Source organism: Homalodisca vitripennis, chromosome 2 (genome assembly GCF_021130785.1).
Source record: "Homalodisca vitripennis isolate AUS2020 chromosome 2, UT_GWSS_2.1, whole genome shotgun sequence".
In the NCBI taxonomy this organism is placed as follows: domain Eukaryota; kingdom Metazoa; phylum Arthropoda; class Insecta; order Hemiptera; family Cicadellidae; genus Homalodisca; species Homalodisca vitripennis.
The window spans coordinates 11410624-11433150 of record NC_060208.1 but is presented as its reverse complement, the minus strand read 5'-3'; the positions used below and the strand labels follow the sequence as shown (position 1 = coordinate 11433150).

At 34.4% G+C, this 22527-nt stretch overlaps 2 protein-coding genes across 2 annotated transcripts; one reads left to right on the top strand and one right to left on the bottom strand.

Annotated features, from left to right (window-relative positions):
• Positions 1 to 3675: 3675 nt before the first annotated feature.
• Positions 3676 to 12417, bottom strand: LOC124353564 (ATP-dependent RNA helicase dbp2-like). The gene is made up of 4 exons (XM_046803458.1): positions 12312 to 12417; positions 8416 to 8658; positions 6336 to 6404; positions 3676 to 4266 (listed from the first exon to the last, which is right to left on the bottom strand). The coding sequence occupies exons 1-4, from the start codon at positions 12400 to 12402 to the stop codon at positions 4259 to 4261; spliced, it is 411 nt and encodes a 136-aa protein (XP_046659414.1). The 5' UTR covers positions 12403 to 12417; the 3' UTR covers positions 3676 to 4258.
• Positions 12418 to 16026: 3609 nt separating this feature from the next.
• LOC124353563 (diphosphoinositol polyphosphate phosphohydrolase 1-like) lies at positions 16027 to 17640 on the top strand. Its single transcript, XM_046803457.1, has 2 exons — positions 16027 to 16048; positions 16989 to 17640. Exons 1-2 carry the CDS (start codon positions 16042 to 16044, stop codon positions 17174 to 17176), a joined length of 195 nt encoding a protein of 64 aa, XP_046659413.1. The 5' UTR covers positions 16027 to 16041; the 3' UTR covers positions 17177 to 17640.
• The last annotated feature ends 4887 nt before the right edge of the window (positions 17641 to 22527 follow it).

The following is a 22527-nucleotide window of genomic DNA, read 5'->3' as shown; positions in this document are numbered from 1 at the left end:
GTTTGTAAATATGTGACTTATTTATTCAAAATATCAGAGATAGTATCATCTTTATTCCATACAACGCGATGCAAGAGAAATCCACCATCGATGATATATGTTGTAGTGGTTTCGTCTAGGCATATTAAATAATAAATAATAATAAAAAACTTTACATAATAATGATAATAATGCTAACATTAATAATAGTATTAAGTACTAAGAAATAATAATAGTAAGTTGAATAATTAACAATATAGACTCATTTATTTATTGTATTCTACTGGCTGACCTCGCATTATCGTATATACCAGGTAAGCGGTCCCCTTATAGTCTTTGCGCTGTATCTAAAAAAAAGTTGAACGTACATAAAAACTACTTCAGACAAAAGTTGAAATAATTTTCCGTTCTACAATTTCTCTAACCACCTTCAAAGTCAATTTAGCGCAAGGGACTTCAACGAGATATTTGCAAAAAACCGATTTTCGTGAAGTTTGACCTTAAATATCTAAAGACGCGTAACACGTGATTATTATGAGACTTTTGAGGTAAGTTTTATTACCATCAAAATAAAGACGTATGCAAAATTTTAGCTTATTATCTCTCATTCCGAGGTAATGCATCCTTATTTTACCGGACTATAAAGAGAATCACCTTTTTGCGTGTAACACCCAGCCAGCCATTATGAAAGATACCAGCTGATCGTGATGATTACAATTTTAAGGTTCATTGCCATACATTTCCGTACTAAATATTAGATTACATCTAGAATAGTTCTCAACCTATAGCAACCGTTAGCAAATTCGCTACTGTTTTTGGTTTCTTTGAATCAAACCAACGAGTATATGCCACAAACAACACGGTTTGCTTTCACAAAATCATTGGTCGAGACCTTGTTTTACTAAATAAAACATGAAGAGATAAATGTTGTACGCATGTTTTATGATAAATAATTGGAACAAAACAACTACATTATGTTTAAATGCTTTATAATAGAATCTGCACTGCCTAAACATGACTCAACAATAGCTTATGAGAATATATTCAGGTCATTATGGTCACATATTTATAACCAAAACATCACAATTTTTACAGGTCTAAACCCTTTCTTTTACAAGCATTTATTAGTATTGTAATCAATTTCTATCTATTTCCACCTTTAAATTAGTATTTATTAGGGGGAATTACGTAGTGGAAAACTGTTGTTATTAGCACATAATCTTTATTGTTATTACTATGTCTTAACTATTGTTTTGAACCATAACATTCTAGCCTTGTGTTTTCATTTTGTTTGTGCTATTTTCTTTGGTTTGCAGCTCATCAATTTGTCACTGGGACTGAAGATAATGTGCCCTGTAGTGATTTTTTTTACTACATACGTTGCAAACAGCAAATTATAGTTTAAGTAGTGGTAAGATTTGTGAGTGGTTTGTGATCATTGAAATTTGCTCTATTAAAGCAAAATTATAGCATATTTATATACCTACAAGTATTATTTGGGGGAATTTAGTGTACAGTTGTGTTAGCACTTACATTATTATGATAAATTAAATATAATATTATTATGAATTAATACACTCACACAGTAATATTATTCAGCACTCTACAAACCCACACTTTACTTCACCACCAGCTATGGATATTATTGGAGTCACTTCTCCTTCCTAATACATTAACAAATTTAAAACATAAAATATAACACAAGCTTGTAGTAGGCTAATTGGATATTTTTTTCTCTTAGGGCAACAGGCTCTTATTCCTATAAGGACATTTGCACTGCTTCCGGAGTGACAGGATATTCAGGATTGGTAAGGTTAGAGGGTAGGAGCCGCCTCCTATCGAGAACCATGAGGGAGTGCGGGTGGGCCTGAGTGGGTCTAAGTCGTTGGATCTTTGGGTCTGAGTTAGAGATAACGCAGGTTCAAATCCTGTCTTTGACCATTGCACTTTTTATCAGTACCATCGACCTTGTACTGTATCGACTCTCCCCCTTATTCTACTTGATAAGATCCTCGCACAGGCCAGTGGTTCATGAGGGCGGACAGAATAAGGCTTAAAGGGAATCAGCTTCTCTTTTTTAAAAAAAGTCAATGAGTCAAAGTCATGTCTCCCCGGGGACATGTTCCGGGGGGTCTTCCGGAAGAAAGGGGTGGCCAGCTCTGAACCAGCCTCTCCAGTCAAAGCAGGCAGGGGGTGGCACACCACTGTTGAGGCTAGCAAGAACCTCTTGATACTTAGGGAACGAACCCCACCAACTCCAACAGTCATCTCCCGCAGTAGACTAGAACTATCAAATGATCCTGGCCCCCCCAGAATCTTTACATTTGCTGTAAGTGATGTGCCGCTCCTGTACATTCATAAGGTTGTCCAGATATTGATTTTTGCGCGCCCAGTGGTAGGTTCAACGGGAAGGTATAAATCAGCCACAAGTGATCCCTGCTGTTTTTCAATTAATTGGATGTTTGTATGTATGCAAGCATTTGTTTTATATTTGAAGCCTTCCTTGTTAGCCCAGTAGCATGCTATGATGAGTGTTCACCGCCGGGGAAGGCGGTATCAATAATGCAGAACGAGACGATCTCACCATGGATCTTTGACTACAAATTTCGTAATGTTGTCTGCTTAATAGCAGCACTGAACAGGTTGTAAACTCTTCCTAATATTTCCATAGTATTGGTCTATTTAATGTTTCAATTGGCACAGTTGCATAAAGTATTACCTTACCTTCTATTGTAGCCATCTCATGGTTATTGTTGTTGATTTGACAATCACAGGAAGGGGGGCGGTCTAGATCTAGTTGGTGTGGTGTGTAGACAATATAAATTTTACTGTCTACAATATAATAAATTGTAATACAGGGTGAGCAGAATCCCCATCCGTTATGTATAGCAGCTGGTCCAAGAAAACCTACCTATTTTATTTCAACCAAAACCCATATATTTTAATCCCCAAGAATTCGGGGAAAATAATTTTTAACATCAAAAATATCCGAAAATGGCACTTTTGGAGGCATTGGGGTAGAGGTCATTTTGTTAAGGATTTAAAACCTAAGCTAGATAGTAAACACTTTATACTACAGTGAACACAAAATATTATCATCGTAGCGATGATATCTCTGGTTGTTACTAAATAAATTATTGTGTTCCAAATGTAAAACGTAGAGCCAAATATTTCTGTAACAGAGTATAATCATGCTTTACAACAGTGCTATTTGTTATATCTGTACTGTAGATTTAATTTGAAAATCTATCCATAAACATTGCTTTAATCCATTTTCATATTAACATCACACAAACAAAACCGTCATAATAATAACTTAATTTTTGTGGTTGAAGACATTAGAACAAAACAAACAAAGATTATTTGCCATACTTCATTACAAGACCTGAATTAAAATCTTTTAGTTATAAACTGAAACAATATGGACTGTCCTTATTGATGAAATTATAACTGTTCTGCAACATTTTATTCCTGCCTTAAAGGCCCACATCATTACTTGATATTTAACTCTTGTTATGGCACATGTTTATGTACATCTTTACTCTGTATTTTGCCCACACACTCAATCAGACTTATTCTATACGATACATAGCTCGTTTTACAGAGACAATGTGTGTATATTATAACAGACTATCTCCACTCTGTTAAATAGATCCGGGTAACTTGGAAATCAGGAAAAAAAATTAAGTACTGTAATTCAAATAGAAAATTAAGTTTAGATCTTTATTAAGTATGGGTCATTCGTGACAACATTACAATTTGACACCTTTAATACTAGAAAATACTAAAACCGTAGTCAATTACAAAAACAGTAGGCAGTACAAATTTACTTCTGTCTGAACACTACTTTTTTAGGTGAAAAATATTTTTACCACTGCTCAAAACAAAAGGGGTCAGATACACAGTTTTGTTTTAACTCTTATGTTAAGTACTAAATAACATAATAAAACTGAAGCAAATAAATAATCATAACTGAACAAAATATTACTAGTACGATTACTAGTGTCAAAATGTGATTTCTTTCACAATTACAGCAAACTGAGGACCCCATATTGTACTTCATACCACAAATTAATGATATGAATAAAAAGGAACTCGAAAACAATTAGTGCTCAAATTACGAATACCCTAGTCCAGTTTGACTGGCCTCTCACAATAATAATTAAATTGATGTAAATGGTTTGTAACACAGTTCAAAGACACAAATAATTAATTTAAGTTATTATCACAATAGGAGAGATGGAGAGCGAAGAGACTTTGGTGTCCTCAGGTCCAACTCTTAGTAATCTGAAACATTAAACATACATTAAGAGTAAAGAAATAGAACTCAATACAACACAAATTTTATTACACCCTAGCCTGTCTAGGACTGAACGTCTCAATTGATTTTGGCAAAAATGCATGTGTGTACAGTATTAATAGAATGAGTTTGGGATACAGATCAATTAGTTAAATTTGTCAGGACATTTTATTCTATTTGGTTGCTCTACAATAGTGTTTGTTGCTTTCTCCAAATAATTTTTTATTTACATTTTTTCTAGTATATATTTACAATGTTTTTAGTAAGAAACAAAAAAATCAAAAGCAACTGTCAATATTTTTGTTTTCTTATCTGCTTCAATAATTTTTTATTTAAAACAACACAATGTTTTTTACATGGAAAGTCAGTTTTTATTGATTACTTAATTATAAAGCATAATAACAAAACAATCAAAATTCACTTACATTTTTTCATTTTTTAATGAATTTATGACAAGCTCCTGAATTAGTTGTCTGGGAAATGAGATAAAACTGTATCCAATTGTTATTATGAAAATTATAATTAAAATAAACTATTTAAATTACATACAATGGCCATTCATTTACTTTTTATAATTCACTTTTGTGTCAGTCTTTGAGTATCTTTGATACCTCAATATCACTGTTTAAGTATCTCTACTTCTGAAGTAAGCAAATTGTCTTGTTCCATGGAGTAGCGGAAAGACTAAAAATTCATTCAACAAATATAAACAGTTAAACACTAAACATTGAGAACACGATACATAAAGCAGAACATTGAAGTGACGAAAATTGAGCATGTGGCAAAATGTAAACAATAACAAAACAAGCTATTAGTTGTGGTTCCAGATTGCAAACATAATGCATCGAAACAGAATGATTGCTTATAAGGATGGAGGAGGGCAAAAAAACTGTAATCTAGCAGAAAAACAAACAAATATTGATCGTTAACATCTAGAAAAGAGCACAACGAGTGCCGCTCGGGCAAGATTATTCAGTCCCACTCTGCCGCAGCAACAACGAGTGACACTGAGGCAAGTTCCCCAATGGGTTTAAATCACCACATGCTTAAGTCGGATTACTTGAGTTCTATTATCCTAGCCACCGAGTTCAAGGAAGCCATCAAATAAAATTAGTAACCCTTTAGGAAGGAAGCATGTATTAATTACATTGAATTACAAAGCCTAGTGCGGAGTGTGGTGGCATGTAATACAGTCTGCATGACTCTAGTGGCCATTGTTATAACGGTACAGAATCGTAACACGCCTATTAGCCTAGGAGCAGAAAGCCAATATGCACTTTGTAAGCAAAAGAGGAATTTTCCCTATGGAAGAGTTTAAAAAAAATATATCAAACAATAATGTAATTTCTCACATTATAAAATAACTTTATACATCAAAATATATATTATATTATACATATAATATTGTTAGTGCATGTTATATTATTTATTATTATTTTAATTACTTGTATTTATTTATATGTAAAAACAATAAATAATAATATATCCAGGATATTTTTATTCCTAAAAATACAACTTAATGTTACAAAATACAACAGTCAAAACCTGAACACTTCTTAACTTTCTCCATAAAACTACCATTCTTAAAATAAAGAATCATCATTTTCAAAATATTCCTTTTTCTATAAGATACTTTACTTCTAGGAAGCGGATGTTGTAGACCAATAACAATATTCTTCTACAGTGACACCCTTTACTATAAACTTTGACATGACTTTCCGTTTCACTGAATATTACTTTCTTCAGAATTCATAGGAATTCACTGCATCTTTTTTGCCATTTGCAGTAGCTTTACAGGGCATTTGTGCAGTTTGCTTCATTAGTACGCTCCATGAGCATTATAATAAATGGGCATATCTCTCTAGCAATTATTATTGCAATATTCTAAAACTTAATCATACGGCAATTTCCAGGAAATTGAACCTTTGACATCACAGTGCAGTCTGCTAGGCTAGAGTGAAGATCATTTTTAGTTATATTTTTGTCTATCTCCAAAACTGAACACAAAAAATTATATTTATCATAAAACATAAAAATTACTACATGTTTTGCTTACGATTGAACTTCTTGTGTGAGTTAGAGCCTCCAAAGTTTCTGTTGCGCTGGTAGCCCCAACTGTTGTTGCCTAAAAACACAATCAAAAAATAAGAAACAATAAAGCAACTCATAATCGTTTCTAAACAATAAATGACATGACAGGAAAAAATCAATCATAAAATGTTTTCAACATTCCTTAGAGTTTTACATGACTGATGTGGCTGTAGTGTGTTGGTTTTTCCTCTGTTATTCCAACCAATTAATTTAGAATCTTCAATAGAAAAAATTATTAGATTATATATTTTTACCAGAAGGATAAATGTAACCAAAATGACAATCAACCTTAATTCATTGTAGACAAAATCTTGCAGAATGTAACAAAGTATTCCCCATCACCCGATGTAAATATAAGAATATTTATGGATTAATTACATTCCAAAAGACTAATGACTTAGAGTAAAAAATATTTATAAACTGCTAGTGGGTAGCTTGACAACACAATCTGCTATTCCGAGAGTGAAAAGAAGAACTTGACATCATGTTATAGGAGTAAATATACTTATAATAGTTAATGCATCGATAATCGCTTAAATCCAGTTGTAGGATTAAGGATTTAATTTCGCACCAAGACTTTTTTCACACTACTGCAAAAAAAAGCATGGAAACTATGAAGCACTATATTCAGCAGATTTCTGGTCAATTTTTAAAAAATGTGAAAAGTCGTTGCTTTTCTTCGAAAGTTGAAATTGATAGTGATATTCGACAAAGTTTTACTCCATTCCAAAGACTGAATGACTGGGTGCTTTCAACGAATAATAATCAAACTTCAAAATTGCATTGGTGCTGGAGGAATTTTGTTTGAACACGTTTAACATTCGGTTAGATTAGGATAAAAACTTTATATATCATATCTCAAAACTTCCAAAGTGACCCTTGTATCTAACATATCATCTCCTCAGACGTAAATTAGCATCTATGAAAGAATGGCAGTATTGTGATAATAACTGCCAACTGCCTCACACCTAGATTGAGGACAGGTACAAAGCTGATCGAAAACACTCTCAACACCAAAGATACAAGATGGAAACAAAGGTGACAAGATGGAACACACCAAACTCGGACACTCCTCGAGTGGTTGCTGACCCCACGGTCCATCCCCATACATAAGCTTTACAGGGTTGCTACAGGAGTCCAATAATGAAATTCCCTGACTTTTCCCTGATTTCCAGACCAAATTTTTCATTTTTCCCTGACTTTTCTCGACGCAATCCCCAGGGTTTTTGGCAATTAATGGGTGGAAAAAAGCGGTGTTGAGGCTAACAGGGTGGCAAATATAAAAAAGCAAAAAATAAAGTGAACACAGTTTAATACGTAGAAAAAGATTGACTTAAATGATCTTTTACAACACAGAAGTAAAATATGCGCCGCGTCGTCTGCAGGCTTGGACTCGGCGCGGCGGCAGTAAGTTTTATTTGTGTAAAGGGATTTTATATTTTTCCCTGACCAACGTCGAAATTCCCTGACTTTTCCCTGACTTGAGACCGGATTCCCTGACTTTTCCCTGATTTCCAGTCCTGTTTTTTTTCCCTGACTTCCCTGATTTCCCTGACCTGTAGCATCCCTGCTTTACTTGCCTAGGAAGTCGTGGATGGTGATAAGCTACTTAAGAACTAAACATGGCAGAATCAACTTCTGGAAAAGTAACTGGAATGTTCCAAACTCGACGAGCTATGACTGTGGAAACACCTCACAAACACCGCAACACATTGTGACAGATTCCCTCTATGAAAATTCCCAAGCAAAAATTACAGGACTACATATGGGAAGAAAATGCAGCAGATTGGACCTGGATGTCCAACCAAGAACCGACAGGAGGTGCTCCATGCAGCTTATGACTACCCATGATTCTTACCTTGTCATATAATAATACTCTAATTAATAGTTTTATTCTACTGTTGTTTTGAATGTTTTACTGTATTTCTATACGCAATATGAAAGAAATAGCCTATTTGGTTATTGAAACTTATCGGCCAGAAAAATAAATATTTACACATACAATACACCACATATAACAGTCACCAAGTGTGTCATTTTCTCACCTCTCCAGTTGCCTCCGCCACCTCCGCCTCGCATCGCCATCTTGCTGAGCTCTGGGTTCACCTCCTGTCTCGCCTCCTGCAGGACGTTGACAAGGTCCTTGGCTTGGCGGGAGTTGTTCGGTGTGAAGAATGTGTACGCCGTGCCTGTCTGGTCGGACCGCCCCGTGCGTCCGATACGGTGGATATAGTCCTCTGACGAGTTGGGGTAGTCATAGTTGATAACGTACTTCACATCGTCAACATCTAAAATACAAGTGAACAGCTGAGCATTGAATTCCAACGTGGCATTGCCTAATGTTGAACTGTCATTCATATACGTTGCCAAGGCCAAAATTGTTCTGTAGAATGGTTCATTCTCCCAATATATACACTAATTGATATTCAATTATTTAATTGTTTGGTTACTGCATCAAATCAGCTAAATATGAGTACATTAAATCAAGATTAGACACTAAACATTTCGTATATTAAGAAAATATTTTGCAAAAAAATTCACAGTTGCAAAATTCACTTTTTTGTGCTTTTATTGCATTACGATTTAAAAATTTATATTTTAAATTACAAAATGATAAATTTGCTTTGTACACCATACTTAATATTTTTGGTTGATTGATTGACAATTAACAATGATGTAGATAACATTGGGTTATTTAAATTCACAGAATTATTTATCAAAATGTGTACAGGACCACATGACTCAATCTTAGAGAATCTTTCTTATCCATCACAAATTTCAAGAATAACTGTGTTTAAGTTCGGTAAGTCTATGTTACACAAACGGATACACAACGTGTGCTACGATTACACATAAACCGTATACCTGACTGGATGAACATGTTGAGATTATTGCCAAACGCATAGTGGTTAATTGTATTTGATATTCATCGCCTCCTTTTTATAAAAATCTCAGCCGTTTGAATTTAAAATAATGTAGTTTTATGTTATGAAGTTCTCTATCAGAATAAAAACCTATGTGTCTGTTTCACTCAGTACTAATAAAACCATTACCAGAGTCTACCAAAGCATACAACACTTTTATAGAACAGTGTGCATCCATTAAGTATAATAATAGTAAAATAGATCGTTACACGTGGGAAAATGTATACAGAAGATGTAACGGAATCTCACAACCAAAATGATACACTGAGTACATGAATGGTTGCAAAACTACATGAAATAGCATCGAACGTTGTAAAATAAAATGCATCTTCATGGCCCCAAGCTTATAGGATCTACCTTTTTTATGTACCAACAATTTTTGTTTTTGAAGGTCATTTCTGATACATAATTGGAAAGACACAAAAGCAAGATGTGTATAGAAACCATTGGTTTTTTTTAACATTATCCATTTTCAGTGTATTTGAAATAAAAGGTTAAATTGGAACTCAACATAAATCTCCAGGTTCTACTGTATGTACATATTTGGAAAAAAAGATAAACTGTAGGTATATGCCAGGTGATTCCGATAAAAGTGCGCATTTTTTCAGTATTGATAGAGGATGTAATTACAAACATTTCTGTCCAATACCCATGGGATTGCAAATAATTCGATTACGAGATAATTAGGATTTTGTGAAACACCTCCTTGTAGGCAACACGTACTTTGTGAAACGCCTCCTTGTAGGCAACACGTACTTTGTGAAACGCCTCCTTGTAGGCAACACGTACTTTGTGAAACGCCTCCTTGTAGGCAACACGTACTTTGTGAAACGCCTCCTTGTAGGCAACACGTACTTTGTGAAACGCCTCCCTTGTAGGCAACACGTACTTTGTGAAACGCCTCCTTGTAGGCAACACGTACTTTGTGAAACGCCTCCTTGTAGGCAACACGTACTTTGTGAAACGCCTCCTTGTAGGCAACACGTACTTTGTGAAACGCCTCCTTGTGTTTTAAGATACGTTCAGTGTTATATATATGTTAAAAATTTAGAAAACTCAGTATAGACCCAACATAAAAATTTTGAACTGCTAATAATAAAATGAAAACACTTGAGATACTGCTGCCTCCCTTGCAACACATTCAATTTTCAAAACAGCAGTAAAATGTTTCCACGAGGTGAAATTTATTTTATATTTGAGTATTTTAGGCACTAAGTTTAACTCTACTTCAAAGTTTTAGTAAGACTGATTTTTTTATGATTGTAATTTAAGATTTCATATGTAATATATAAAATATAAAGTGTAAATCTTATAAAGAAAAACCTCAAAATAAGCCTAATTTTATGCCATAGAGGACAATAAGTCTTATTGACTTCAAAAAATCATAGTTTTGTTTCTCTATCCACAGCCAATCAATTATCAATAGGTCAGACACTTTTATTAATGAGTCAAACAATGTATAAAACTTAAATTAGTCCCTTTCCTTTGTAGCAAAATCTCTCCACAAAATGAACACATCTGCTTTGGCCTTAAATAATGACAACCCAACATCATCAGCTAAGGTTACAAGGTGGTGAAGAGCGTTACCTGAACCAAAGTACCCTCACGAGCAAGGAGCAAGGGCGGTCGTGCGTTGGCCAGGAGAGACGTTGATGCCAAAGCCGCACATTACCCAACTACCTCCGGAAGGTATTTATCCACACAACACATCAACCACTAACCGTGTCACTTCACCTTTCAAGTTGTGGATGCCATGTCCACCTTCGGCAACATCCAAGGCCTACAGTACACGAGTACAATCCTCTTCTAGTTACCCTTCGATCTAAATAAGGGTGTACATGATGAATGCATGACATTTAGTAAGTAATTCCGCAACATCAAGAAATACAGGCTGTGACAAAATTGAATGTTCAGACAATAAATTTTCAGCTTGCACTTCTTAAATGAAGCAAATAATTTCCTATCCAATGTTTCATACAGGTTTGTTAAGCATTTTATTCTTAACTGTTTTTTTATATCAAAAACGGTTTGAAAATAAAAAGATCAAACTTTATACAGAAAACTTTTTGTGCCTGAAACCTATATTGGTTGATAAGGCCTTTTTTAGGTTCGATTCAAATGTAAACCGAAAAATGAATTGCCAGTACAATTTTCTATGCCTGCATCCTGTATACTTGGTAAAAAAGATGTTAACCTTTATAAGTGTATTTTGCACCGGATAAATGATTACAATTAGGAAATGTCATTTCTATGCCTTGCATCCTGTATACTGCTTTAAAAAAATGTTAACCTTTATAAGTAGTATTTTGCACCGGATAAATGATTACAATTAGGAAATGTCAAAATAAAGGAATTTCTATGCCTGCATCCTGTATACTTGGTAAAAAAATGTTAACCTTTATAAGTAGTATTTTGCACCGGATAAATGATTACAATTAGGAAATGTCAAAATAAAGGAATTTCTATGCCTGCATCCTGTATACTTGGTAAAAAAATGTTAACCTTTATAAGTAGTATTTTGCACCGGATAAATGATTACAATTAGGAAATGTCAAAATAAAGGAATTTCTATGCCTGCATCCTGTATACTTGGTAAAAAAATGTTAACCTTTATAAGTAGTATTTTGCACCGGATAAATGATTACAATTAGGAAATGTCAAAATAAAGGAAAACTTTTTTCAATCAAAATACATCCGGAATAACAGATGTTATACTCTAGATAACGGCCAGAGATACTTGAAATTATCTTGATATGTTATAATAAAACATGGAACAAAATAATATAAAAGGATTCACCCCCAGGTAGGCTGGTGCCCAAGATGATGGAATGGACATACCAATAAGTAACACTATAAAACTTGAAAAGATGAGTAACATTGATGTGCTTACGAAGATATGGGTGAAGTTTGGCCACCTTACACGTTATAGCTCAGTTTTCTGAGTTTATTTGGCATCAAACCAGTCTTCCATCTCCCCAGCAGCCTCGCACGTCCGTTAACAGGACTTGTGTACGTACCTAGACCTCGGGCAGCAACGTCAGTTGCCACCAGAATTCCCGCTGATGATTTACGGAACTCTGCAACAGAACATGGGTATACAATTAGCATTGACCAGGCTAACTGAAAAACAATAATGTATTGGCTACAACAATAAAATGTTAACATACACACAGTTCTGGTTTTTGAGTGTAGAGTTTCACAAGGTTAACACTCAAACTCCCAACGTCTAGGCAAACCCCGCCCTTTGCTGTAAAAAAATTCGTTAGTACATCTTGAGTTCATGAAGAGCCTGGTAAAATCACTTGTGGAGGAGAAATTAGCAAACACAACTAACTTGCAAACAAGGTCGACCTTCACAAGGGCCGGGACACTAGATGGCTCTCAACACTTGGACAAAAGAACAAGATGTATTACAAAAACTGTATATTTTGTAAATTGTGTGTGGTTTCACCCTGAAAACTGTTTTGAAGCGTTCCACACCCAGCTTTACCTGTAAACGATATATTTGTTTTTGTATATTCATGTTCTTAATATTAAAATATATCTGTAATATAACTGATTAAATGAACATTCGTTTTGCCTCTTTCCACTTTTCATAAGCAAAGGCACAGAAAGCAAACAACATTTTCTTTTCTAGAAAGCAAACAACATTTTCTTTTCTGAGTTTAACACGTTCAATGCGGTTGCGGTAGATCTACTACAAGGCTGCCTCGCGCCAGGCGCGCGCATGACGTAGATCTACTGCACAGCGCCATTGTTTAGAAACCCAGTCAGTGTGCTCTCAGTACTCGTCGTGTATGGTTGTCCGTTTTGCCGCTCGTGGGGATATACTTTTCCCGCGTTTTTGTGGTCGCCGTTCTCAGTTAGCCGGTTTTGTGGTTAGTTTTTAGACTACTTTCAAATTTTACCGTTTTTGTTGTGTTGTTTAGTGTTATTCTTATAATACAATAGACATGGATTTGCCCTCCTGGAACTAGTGGAATTCAGAATAGACGTCAGTTTGTGGCTAATAGTGATTCTGATTATGAAGACGACCCTGGTGTCCCTGGTTATGCTCCGGACCTCGACGATGAACAATACGAGACTGATGAGTCAGAGGTCGAAGACCCAGACTATGACGTAAGACCACCACAATGGAGTCCTCAAACCTATAGGTATGAAAAGATGTACCGTTTACAAAAGAGGAAAAGTTTTTAGTCCCTTTGCCTAATGAAGATTACCCCAATCAATTTTTTCTTGTTGCTGGTGGATGTGATTTTTTTTGGAGGGCATTGTGGCTACTACGAATAGATACGCATTGGAGTTATTCTGTGGACCTAGTACAACCCCAGGCTCACGAATCCATAAATGGAAAGACATTACCGTGGAGGATCTCAAATGTTTTATTGGCCTATTGCTTGCACATGGGAATATTACAATTACCCCGAATACAAGACTATTGGAAAACTTGTAAGCTGTTTTCAACGTGCTTCCCCAAATTCATGGCCAGGGACAAATTCATGCTTATTTTTGCGATGCATTAATTTTGAAAGGTTACCCTAACCCAAACAACAGAGCTTCTAAAGTACAGTTTCTAATTGACTACTTCAACAATAAAATGGACTCAATTTATTATCCTCAAAAAAAGTTGTGCATTGACGAGGGAATGGTTTTATGGAGGGGACGGTTTGTACTTTAGGCAATATATAAAAGGGAAACGCCATAAGTACGGCATCAAACTGTACAGTTTGTGTGACCCCCCATGGCCTAATACTTCGTTTTTTTATGTATTGCGGAGTTTTAGATGATTACGGTGGTAAGGGGCATGCAGCCAATGTTGTATTGAAGCTGATGTCAACGGGAAACTCAATTGTGGCCACAGTTTATTTATGGATAATTATTATAATAGTTTTACTCTTGCCTCAAGCCTGCTCCGTAGGAATACATATTGCACTGGAACTCTTCGGCTGGACAGAAAATACGTATCTCCTGAAGTCAAATCGGCAACCCTGAAAAAGGGTGAAACCATCGCCCGCTACGCCGAAAGTGTTGTTGTCGCCAAATGGAAAGACAAACGCGTTGTCTCTTACATATCCACTGAATTTGAAAATGACATGGTGAATTCAATTAATCGAGGTGGTTTGGAGAGACTAAAACCACTACCCAATTGTTCAATACAACCATTTTATGAAGGCGTGGACCGCAGTGACCAAATGATGTCATATTATCCTTGCGAAAGGAAAACACTGCGGTGGTATAAAAAAGGATTTTTTGTCCACAGTAATTCAGATGATGTTAGTGAATGCACACTATCTCTTATAACGAAGTTCGGCACATCAAGTGGAGAAATACAAAATGCCATTGTACGACTTCCGTCTGGAGGTTATTGTAGCATAAGCTACTCCCGGAACGTTCCCGAGCGCTCCTCGACCTCTGAAGCGCCGCGCCGCGTCCCCCATGTACCCTCACGGATTACAGAAAAAGTGGCTTGTGGAAAGAGAAGTAAACAAAAGAGCGATGCAGAGTTTGCCTATGCAAATGGCAGAAAGAAATACGTGATGTGGCAGTGTTTAGAATGTGATGGACAGCCTGGGTTGTGTGTCGCCACATTGTTTTGACCAATTCATGACTAATGAAGCGTACCTTGGGGAGAGGCGAGGTTGGTTGGAGTTGTAAATAGTAGTTTTTAGTGTTTTTTATCAATATAATTTTTAGTTATACTTAAGTGATATTGTTCCCCAGTATTATATATAATAACAAATCGTTTAGTGGGTCTGGTTTTTCAAAAACAAATAAGCGGGAAAACGGTGCGCGGCTTCGAAGAGAGACTGGGCCCCAGGAGCGTGTGCCGCGTAGATCTACTGCACGTTTTGGGGGGGTGGGGGGGGGGGGGGGTGGGGGGGGGGGGGGGTGGGGGGGGGGGGGGGTGGGGGGGGGGGGGGGTGGGGGGGGGGGGGGGTGGGGGGGGGGGGATAATTACTTCTTATAATATAATTGTGTCTTGTCTTTAAATAGCAAGTCATAATTGAATTACAAAATATATACAGGTTTAGAAGATTCATAATTTTTAATTCTTTAAAATAGATAAGTAAGGATCCCTATAAGAGGTATTCTTATTTGCTCTTAATACCTTATTTTGCTATTTAAAGGCAGTTGTTACATTGCAACTGTTACCCCATAAAGTAATTCTATACCTCGTATGGGATTGAAAGAATGTGCAATAAGCGGATATTAACATTTAAAGACTCTCACAATTTCTTGTAGGACAACTCATGTAGGAGATAATTAAATTAACGCTTGATAATTTTTACACAAATGCTTTACATGACAATCCCAGTATAACGTACTATCAAGATGTGTACACAACAACTTAACTGGTTAACAATCTTCATAAACTGAATAGATGAAAGAAAATGTTATCTTTACAGTCTTTTGTAATTTACTATCAGAAAGTTAGTTTCAAACCACTATAGGGCTATTTTCAATTGTACCAATCAAAAAGAGACTGGGCACTTCCCATTTTGAAAACTATCATTCAAGTATACTCCTACCTAATGTTACTACTCTCTTAGAGCAAGTAACATTGAACTACCTGTTAGTTATAAATATTACTAAATGTAAAGAATACAGAACATTTCCAATTTATTTATTTTTCCTTTTATCTGTTAGTTACTTACTCCCACGGCCACTCATACCCAAGGCTTCACCAGTAATCTTCATCCACATCTTATACAATGACTCAAACATCTGCATTTGGCTTCAACTACAATGTCAGGTGCTCTGAAGAATCTCTAATTTCTTTGTTGGTATTTGATTATTTCCCACATTCCGTTTTCTTCTGTGGGCCAAATAATTTACTTAATACTGTATTTTCATAAGTAATCATTTTCTCTGAAATTTTGTTCTCTGGGATTTTGTTGACTTTTCCTCCATACAGAAGAATTAATTTTATTATTGTTTTGTGGACTTTCAAGTTTTGTATGGGAAGATGAAAGCTATGAAGACATTCACTGTTGTTGAGCTGATCATGTTACAACGGAATCTATGCTGAAGTAGTGATCTTAGATACATTTTTTGTTACTGATCAAGAGCCCCACTTCAAGGTCTTTCTTTTTAGGATTTGTGCTAAGATTTTGAGATCCTTTTTACTCTCTATGAGTACAAGTACGTTATCTGCAAAGACAAGAAATTGTTTCCCTTTCTTGAACCCTTAACTCAGCTTTCTTAATTGCCTTTAATGTCCCTTCCATAGCAATATTACAAGAACATAGGAAATAGTTAATTTTGTCTCATTCCTGTTGTAACTTCAAATTTTTTTAAGACATCGTTTTCTTAGTATAAACATCATAAATAAACATCAATTTGGTTTTAACAAAATTGATCAACAATTGATGTCATAGTCTTTCTGACAGATTTAATTAATGTATAGTATTTAAATATTTCAACAAAAATCTTTCTTCTGCAGCAATGTTAAGGGTATGATGTTTAGGATTTGATCTTTTTTAATCATATTTCATAAGTGCCTCAATAAAAGAGTCAAAATTGAAGAATCTGTAAATTTTTTTATCGGAAAATCTGCAAAACTAGGTGTTTTTGAGAGTGGATATTAGATCCACATCATTTTTTAATTTATGTCTCAGATTTAGCTAAGAACATGCATTAAAATTTTATTATTGATTAATTAATTTAATTGCTATTGCTGATTACTGTTGCAGGCCGCCAACGAAAGTGGTTCACGCTTGAGGAAGCACTGAAGCAACTCTCCTTACACAAACCTATGCAGATGACCTACTTCGAGTCCCTGCGCACCAGCGTGTCTCGTAACTCGTCTCCGCTGCCCCCCTTCTCCACACCATGTCTAGACGTAGCTACCCGCCTGTGTACGCTTTCCAACAATTACTAATCCGTTATCGTTTTTTTTTTTCAAGTGGAGATTATTCATATCTTTTTCAAAAGAATAATGTGATTTTGTCTGCATGGAGTTAAAGGAAGCCATATTTTTAATCAAGTAATTCTAATGAATATTTATGGGGGAAATTTACTTTTTTTTTACTCAGTTTTAGTTTTTACCTAGAATGGTGTAAGTAAACACATGTAAAAATCTGTTCTCTATCATTCTACGTGCTCTTGAATTCTTATTTATTTTACAATTAATATTGGTGTAATCTCTTATTTTCTGTATTCATCAGTTACTTCTTAATTCTTCCACTTGTGGCCATTTTGTACATGTAAGAGCTAATTTAGAACTGAATAATTGTATAAAAAGCAGAATCTATTGTAACGGACTGTAGGGGCATTACATCTATTCTCCGAGTATGAATGAACTGTACTATTTTATTGAATAAAGTGAGTGTTTGTATTTTGTTACATTTTTAATTTTATTTCTCCTTGGTTGTTTGTTTTGATTTCTTGTTTTCATGTTTAATTTTAATACTAGCTTTATTTTAGCCACAAAGCAATCTGTGATTCATCGTTCAAGCTAAACTATTTTGATTAAACTGTTGAAAAATTTATGCAAACTTAATTTTGGTATTATTAAACACTTTTCATTGTTTGATGGGATTCATTTTAAATCTTTTAGGTTTAGTTTAGTTTGAAAAAGAGATTGAAATTTGATAAAATGTAATAGGAGCATCTTAGAAGAATTAGTGATTTTTGCTGTCAAACTGAGTGAAGGTTCAAATTATTTCTAAATTAGTTCAACTGTAATCTAGATTTTTTAGGTATTAAGAGACCTACTTGTGTTACTGGTCTGTTCTACTTCCTGAGTAACCCACTAACAAGAATAAACTCGTATAATGAACATTCAAAAACTAAATAACAATGAAATAGTCTTAAAGTAGAAGGCAGATGATTTTTAAATTAGTAAATGAATTCAATGAAACTTTACCATTGTATTTTAATGTTGTTTTTAGAAATGTTCATCATCACATAATTTCCAACAATGATCCATTGCTCCAGATGAATTTTGGTTATATTATCTATTTATTGTGTAACACACCCAAAGCTCTAGATTTAAAGTAATGGTAAACACATTTTTAATTTTTGTTTGTATTATTTTATACATAACAAGATTTTTTACAGTTTTTTTTACCACTCTTATTCAGGTAGGAACGTATTAGATGACGTTTACAAGGAGCAACAATATGTTAAGTTTCGGTTGTGTTTAAATTGTAACTTGTTGGTTTGTATTTATTGTAATTATTACTATTCAGTTACTTAACTTGCAACTTATTCCTAGTTATATATATATATATACTCCAATGTTTTTTGAGATATAAGATTTTATGATGTGATATTTTTCAATTTAGATAATCTTTTTAATAACAAAACTTGACCTATACTTTACCTTGTGAACACCAGGGTTTAGTCGGATATTTGCTTTAGCTTTTGTTACATTTTCTGTAAATGTTATGTTCCTGCTGTGTGTATTCTTCAACAGCTCTAGCCTTATTTATGGTAAAAAGAAACAGTTAACAAAATATTTTTATTGTTTGTAAACAATATATCTAAGTTCATTTATTTAGGAAAATAAATAACACTTTGATTATATTATCTCATTTTTTCAATTCCTAGCTGAATTTAGAAAGTTAATTACACATTCTGACTTATATCATGTTTATAAGATATACTTTGATGTAGTTAAAATCATTACTGTTTTGTTCAGTTTACTATTCATACTGTCTGTATTTAACAAACTAGAAGTGGCTACTTTATGGTAAGTATTACTAATGAACTAACCTCAAATATTATATTACGTTTCTCTTTAAGGGAGTGCTCCTCCAAAAGAAAACCTAAAATCTTGTTAAGCTTCAGAATATTTAGATTTTGTGTTTCTCACATTTTTTAATCCTCCAGAAGCCAGTGAGCGATATATCATAGATCAATAACTACGTGGAAAAGTTAATCCACCGATATATTATCGATTTAATGACATTAGTGCATGGATTTTCATTAATACATAATGCATGGTTGGTTGTTTTACAGTTTAGATCAGGGTGCGTCTAGTGAAAGGGAATAATCAAGGAATTTTAACATTATGAAGGAAAGTCATGGAAAAGTTAAGGAATTTCACAATAGAACGTGAATATTGTCCGGTTATTCTTGCAGGGTGTCTACCGATCATCTTGCAAGAACCTCCGATAGTTTAGGGAACAAACCCCACCAACTCCAACAGTCATCTCCCACAGTAGACTAGACCTATCGAATCGGTCTTGGCGCGATTACTACTGTAGAAGATTAAATGGAGCGGTTTACTAGAACGAGCACAAGTTGTCTGACTGCAACGTGCAGCAGCGGTGTGTCACAGTCCCGGCAACATAGTAGTGTTTGGGTGAGCATTAAACGGTTCCTACTGCCATCCAGTTATCGCAGTCGATTGTCGAAACCTCATGGATGTGCCAATCTTTCTCGAAATATGAATCTTGGTGGATTTGGTTGGAGAGGAGTCCATGGATGCTTAACAACGCATAAACATTAGCCTACTTTTTGTACACTTTGATGTAAATATTTGATCTTTTTTTGCAATATTTCATAAGATATCTGTGGACTAACTACTAATTCAAAACTTTGATTTGTTTGTTTTTGTCACTTGTAATCAGATAGATTACCTTATAAATATATTAGTATTTATGAATAATTGTTTACTTGCCAATTTTTTATCATTAATTATTATTATTTTATAGTTATAGTAAATTTTCTCACCAGTGTTAATAGAAAAGTTTTTCTATTATGGCAAGAAAAGTGTCATAATGATTTTGGTTATTTTACTAAGGGGCAGCATGTCAAAATTACACATAGATTTTGGTACCAATTTTGTGTGATAAAATGTTGTTGTTTTTTGTGAAAACTAATACTGAAATGTAAAATACTTTTACATAACAGCCTGCACGTTAAGGTCGGCTGTGAACCGCTCCATAATGTGATTCAAAATCCTACTTAGGCCAGTTTCAGTGTTTAACACAAAAATGCACCAAGGACAACTTTTTGTTGCCAATTTCACGTCTCAATTCTCCTTGAATACAGGTGTTTTTATTTCAGTTCAGATGTTATTACTTGTTCAAAAGGGGCGACTTAAAATTTGAACGGCTTGTAATACAAGCAGAATGTAGTCCTACGTTGTTGAATCAAGAAACAATCAATATTTTACATTTGTTCGTAGAATGATTTTTCGGATATGTGGTAATAGTTCTTAAAAATTTTAGGGTCCTCCCTAAGTTGAGTGCTGTAGCATTAGGTAAAACTGACTTGATAAAAAGCTGGAACTCGAGAAGGAATAAACCGTAAACTGTCTTGCCACTTTTCAGACTCTTCTGAAAAAAGTGAATTATAAAAAAAAATGTATCTTGATTCAGCAAGACTACTGCTGAATGAGGTGGGGCAGGGTAACTTGAACCGCAGTAAAAATGCCAACAGTTTTTATCTGTGTTCCATCAGCGTTAAGAAACCGCTCCAAATCACGCCAGGACCGATTGCCATGATTAGGCTTGTGTAATTCTTGCTTGTTCGAACCGCTCATACAGACCGATTAATAGTAAGAGCTCTGATATGATACAAGTGGCAAATATTATTCCTTTTTATGCTCATAATTCAACAAACCATACTTTTGGACGCTAATGCTCCTTGCGTCGTAGACGAGAACTAAAATCAATTCCTATTTTTAGATGTATCTGTCCATTCCTGCACAAATCGTCGACATCCTTAGTGAAATAAGGAAAAGTTTATAAATAGTTTCACCATGTCTGAGAAAGGAAACACAAATTGTCAATACTAAGCCATATCTAATAAATACTGCCGGTTATTTCTGGCTGACAAATTACCAAGACAACAAGGTCAATTTCAGAGTGTTAAATTAACACACTAAAGTAAGTGGACAATTGAAGTCGTTCGGTGATGTAATAATAACAATATGGCATCAGAGCGACCGCAGATCACTCTACGTGTCAAACATGCATAACCTCAAATAACCCTACATTTTAAAGTTGCCGGTCAGATATGGTCGACATGAAGCCTTACCATGACATACGGTGCCGGCTAGATCTGACCTATGAAGAGAAAGGTGATTTGGCAGCTTAAGTGTTAACAGTGAAATAGTCCTGTAATTATCAATATTAGTTTTAGAACCTGTTTTAAAAACGGGCTTTACTTCAGAAGGTTTTAATGTAGTTGAGAATATACAAGTTGTATACACAATATACACGATTGTTAAATTGAAAATGAAAGTTAAAACAGGGTTTAATACATTAGCTTATACTTTTTGTAGAAATATTGGAATTTCATCCCAGCCACATGACCTACAATTTTCAGAACAAAAACTAATATAGTAATTTATATATAATTAATTTATGATTAGTTTTTTTCTTACAGACTATAATTGAAAGTCACTGAGTAGATGATCACTACAGCCAACAATATTACGAACATACAAGTTTGTAGCTTTAGGCACTTTTAAAATATCACCTACATTTTGCAAAGTGATGCTTGAGTTTTGAACCAACATATTTAGGATTTGAAATACTACTGTTTCATTTCCAATATTATTTCAAAATTTATCGAATTTGAAATACACAATTCCTTTTTTACTACAGTTCAGGTTGCCTTTGATTTGTCTTTAGATTGGCTAATGTATTTGTCATTTGAGACATTTTGACTTTCCTTACAACAGATTTGAATAGGTACCTTTTTATATTGCTTAACATATTTCCGAAAAGTTAAATTATGGTTGATTTTGAACAGCCAATGCAATTGTCTCTTCCTTTTAGCTGATATTCTAATAGGTGATACAATTATATTTATCTTTCTTTTTTGTTTTGTTATGTTTACAAGGAAAGAATTTTCATTCATATATTGCAGAAAAATATTAACTTATTAGACGATTCACAAAATGAAATTTATTGCAATAAATATTCTGATGTCTACAAAATAATTTACCGTTATCAGTTTCAGAGATCCTTATTTTAGGAGGCATTTTACTAACTACCTTACTTTTAGGAAAAGGTAATCAAAAATTCATTTTAGATAAGATAAACTAGTATGGATACTTTTATTTCGTGGGGTTTTGAACGAGACAAAACTTGTTTTTTCCAGATTAAGTATTAAATTATGGCTTTTCAAAAATTTACTTGCATTTTATAATTCATTATAAGAAAGCGTTTCATTATGTTGTTGTGTTCATTGTTTTTTTGTTGTTATTTTTAGATTAGACATATCTAAGTAATGAGTAAATAATTGGATTTAAACTCCAGGAGTCGTCTG

What these genes read in the sequence shown, in the direction of transcription:
- LOC124353564 (XM_046803458.1), bottom strand. Translation starts at nt 12,402, where the DNA reads ATGCTAATTGTATACCCATGTTCTGTTGCAGAGTTCCGTAAATCATCA. An exon ending in CGTTGCTGCCCGAGGTCTAG is followed by an intron (nt 8,659 to 12,311) that starts GTACGTACACAA and finishes CTTGTATTTTAG; the next exon opens with ATGTTGACGATGTGAAGTAC. An exon ending in TGGCGGAGGCAACTGGAGAG is followed by an intron (nt 6,405 to 8,415) that starts GTGAGAAAATGA and finishes TTGTGTTTTTAG; the next exon opens with GCAACAACAGTTGGGGCTAC.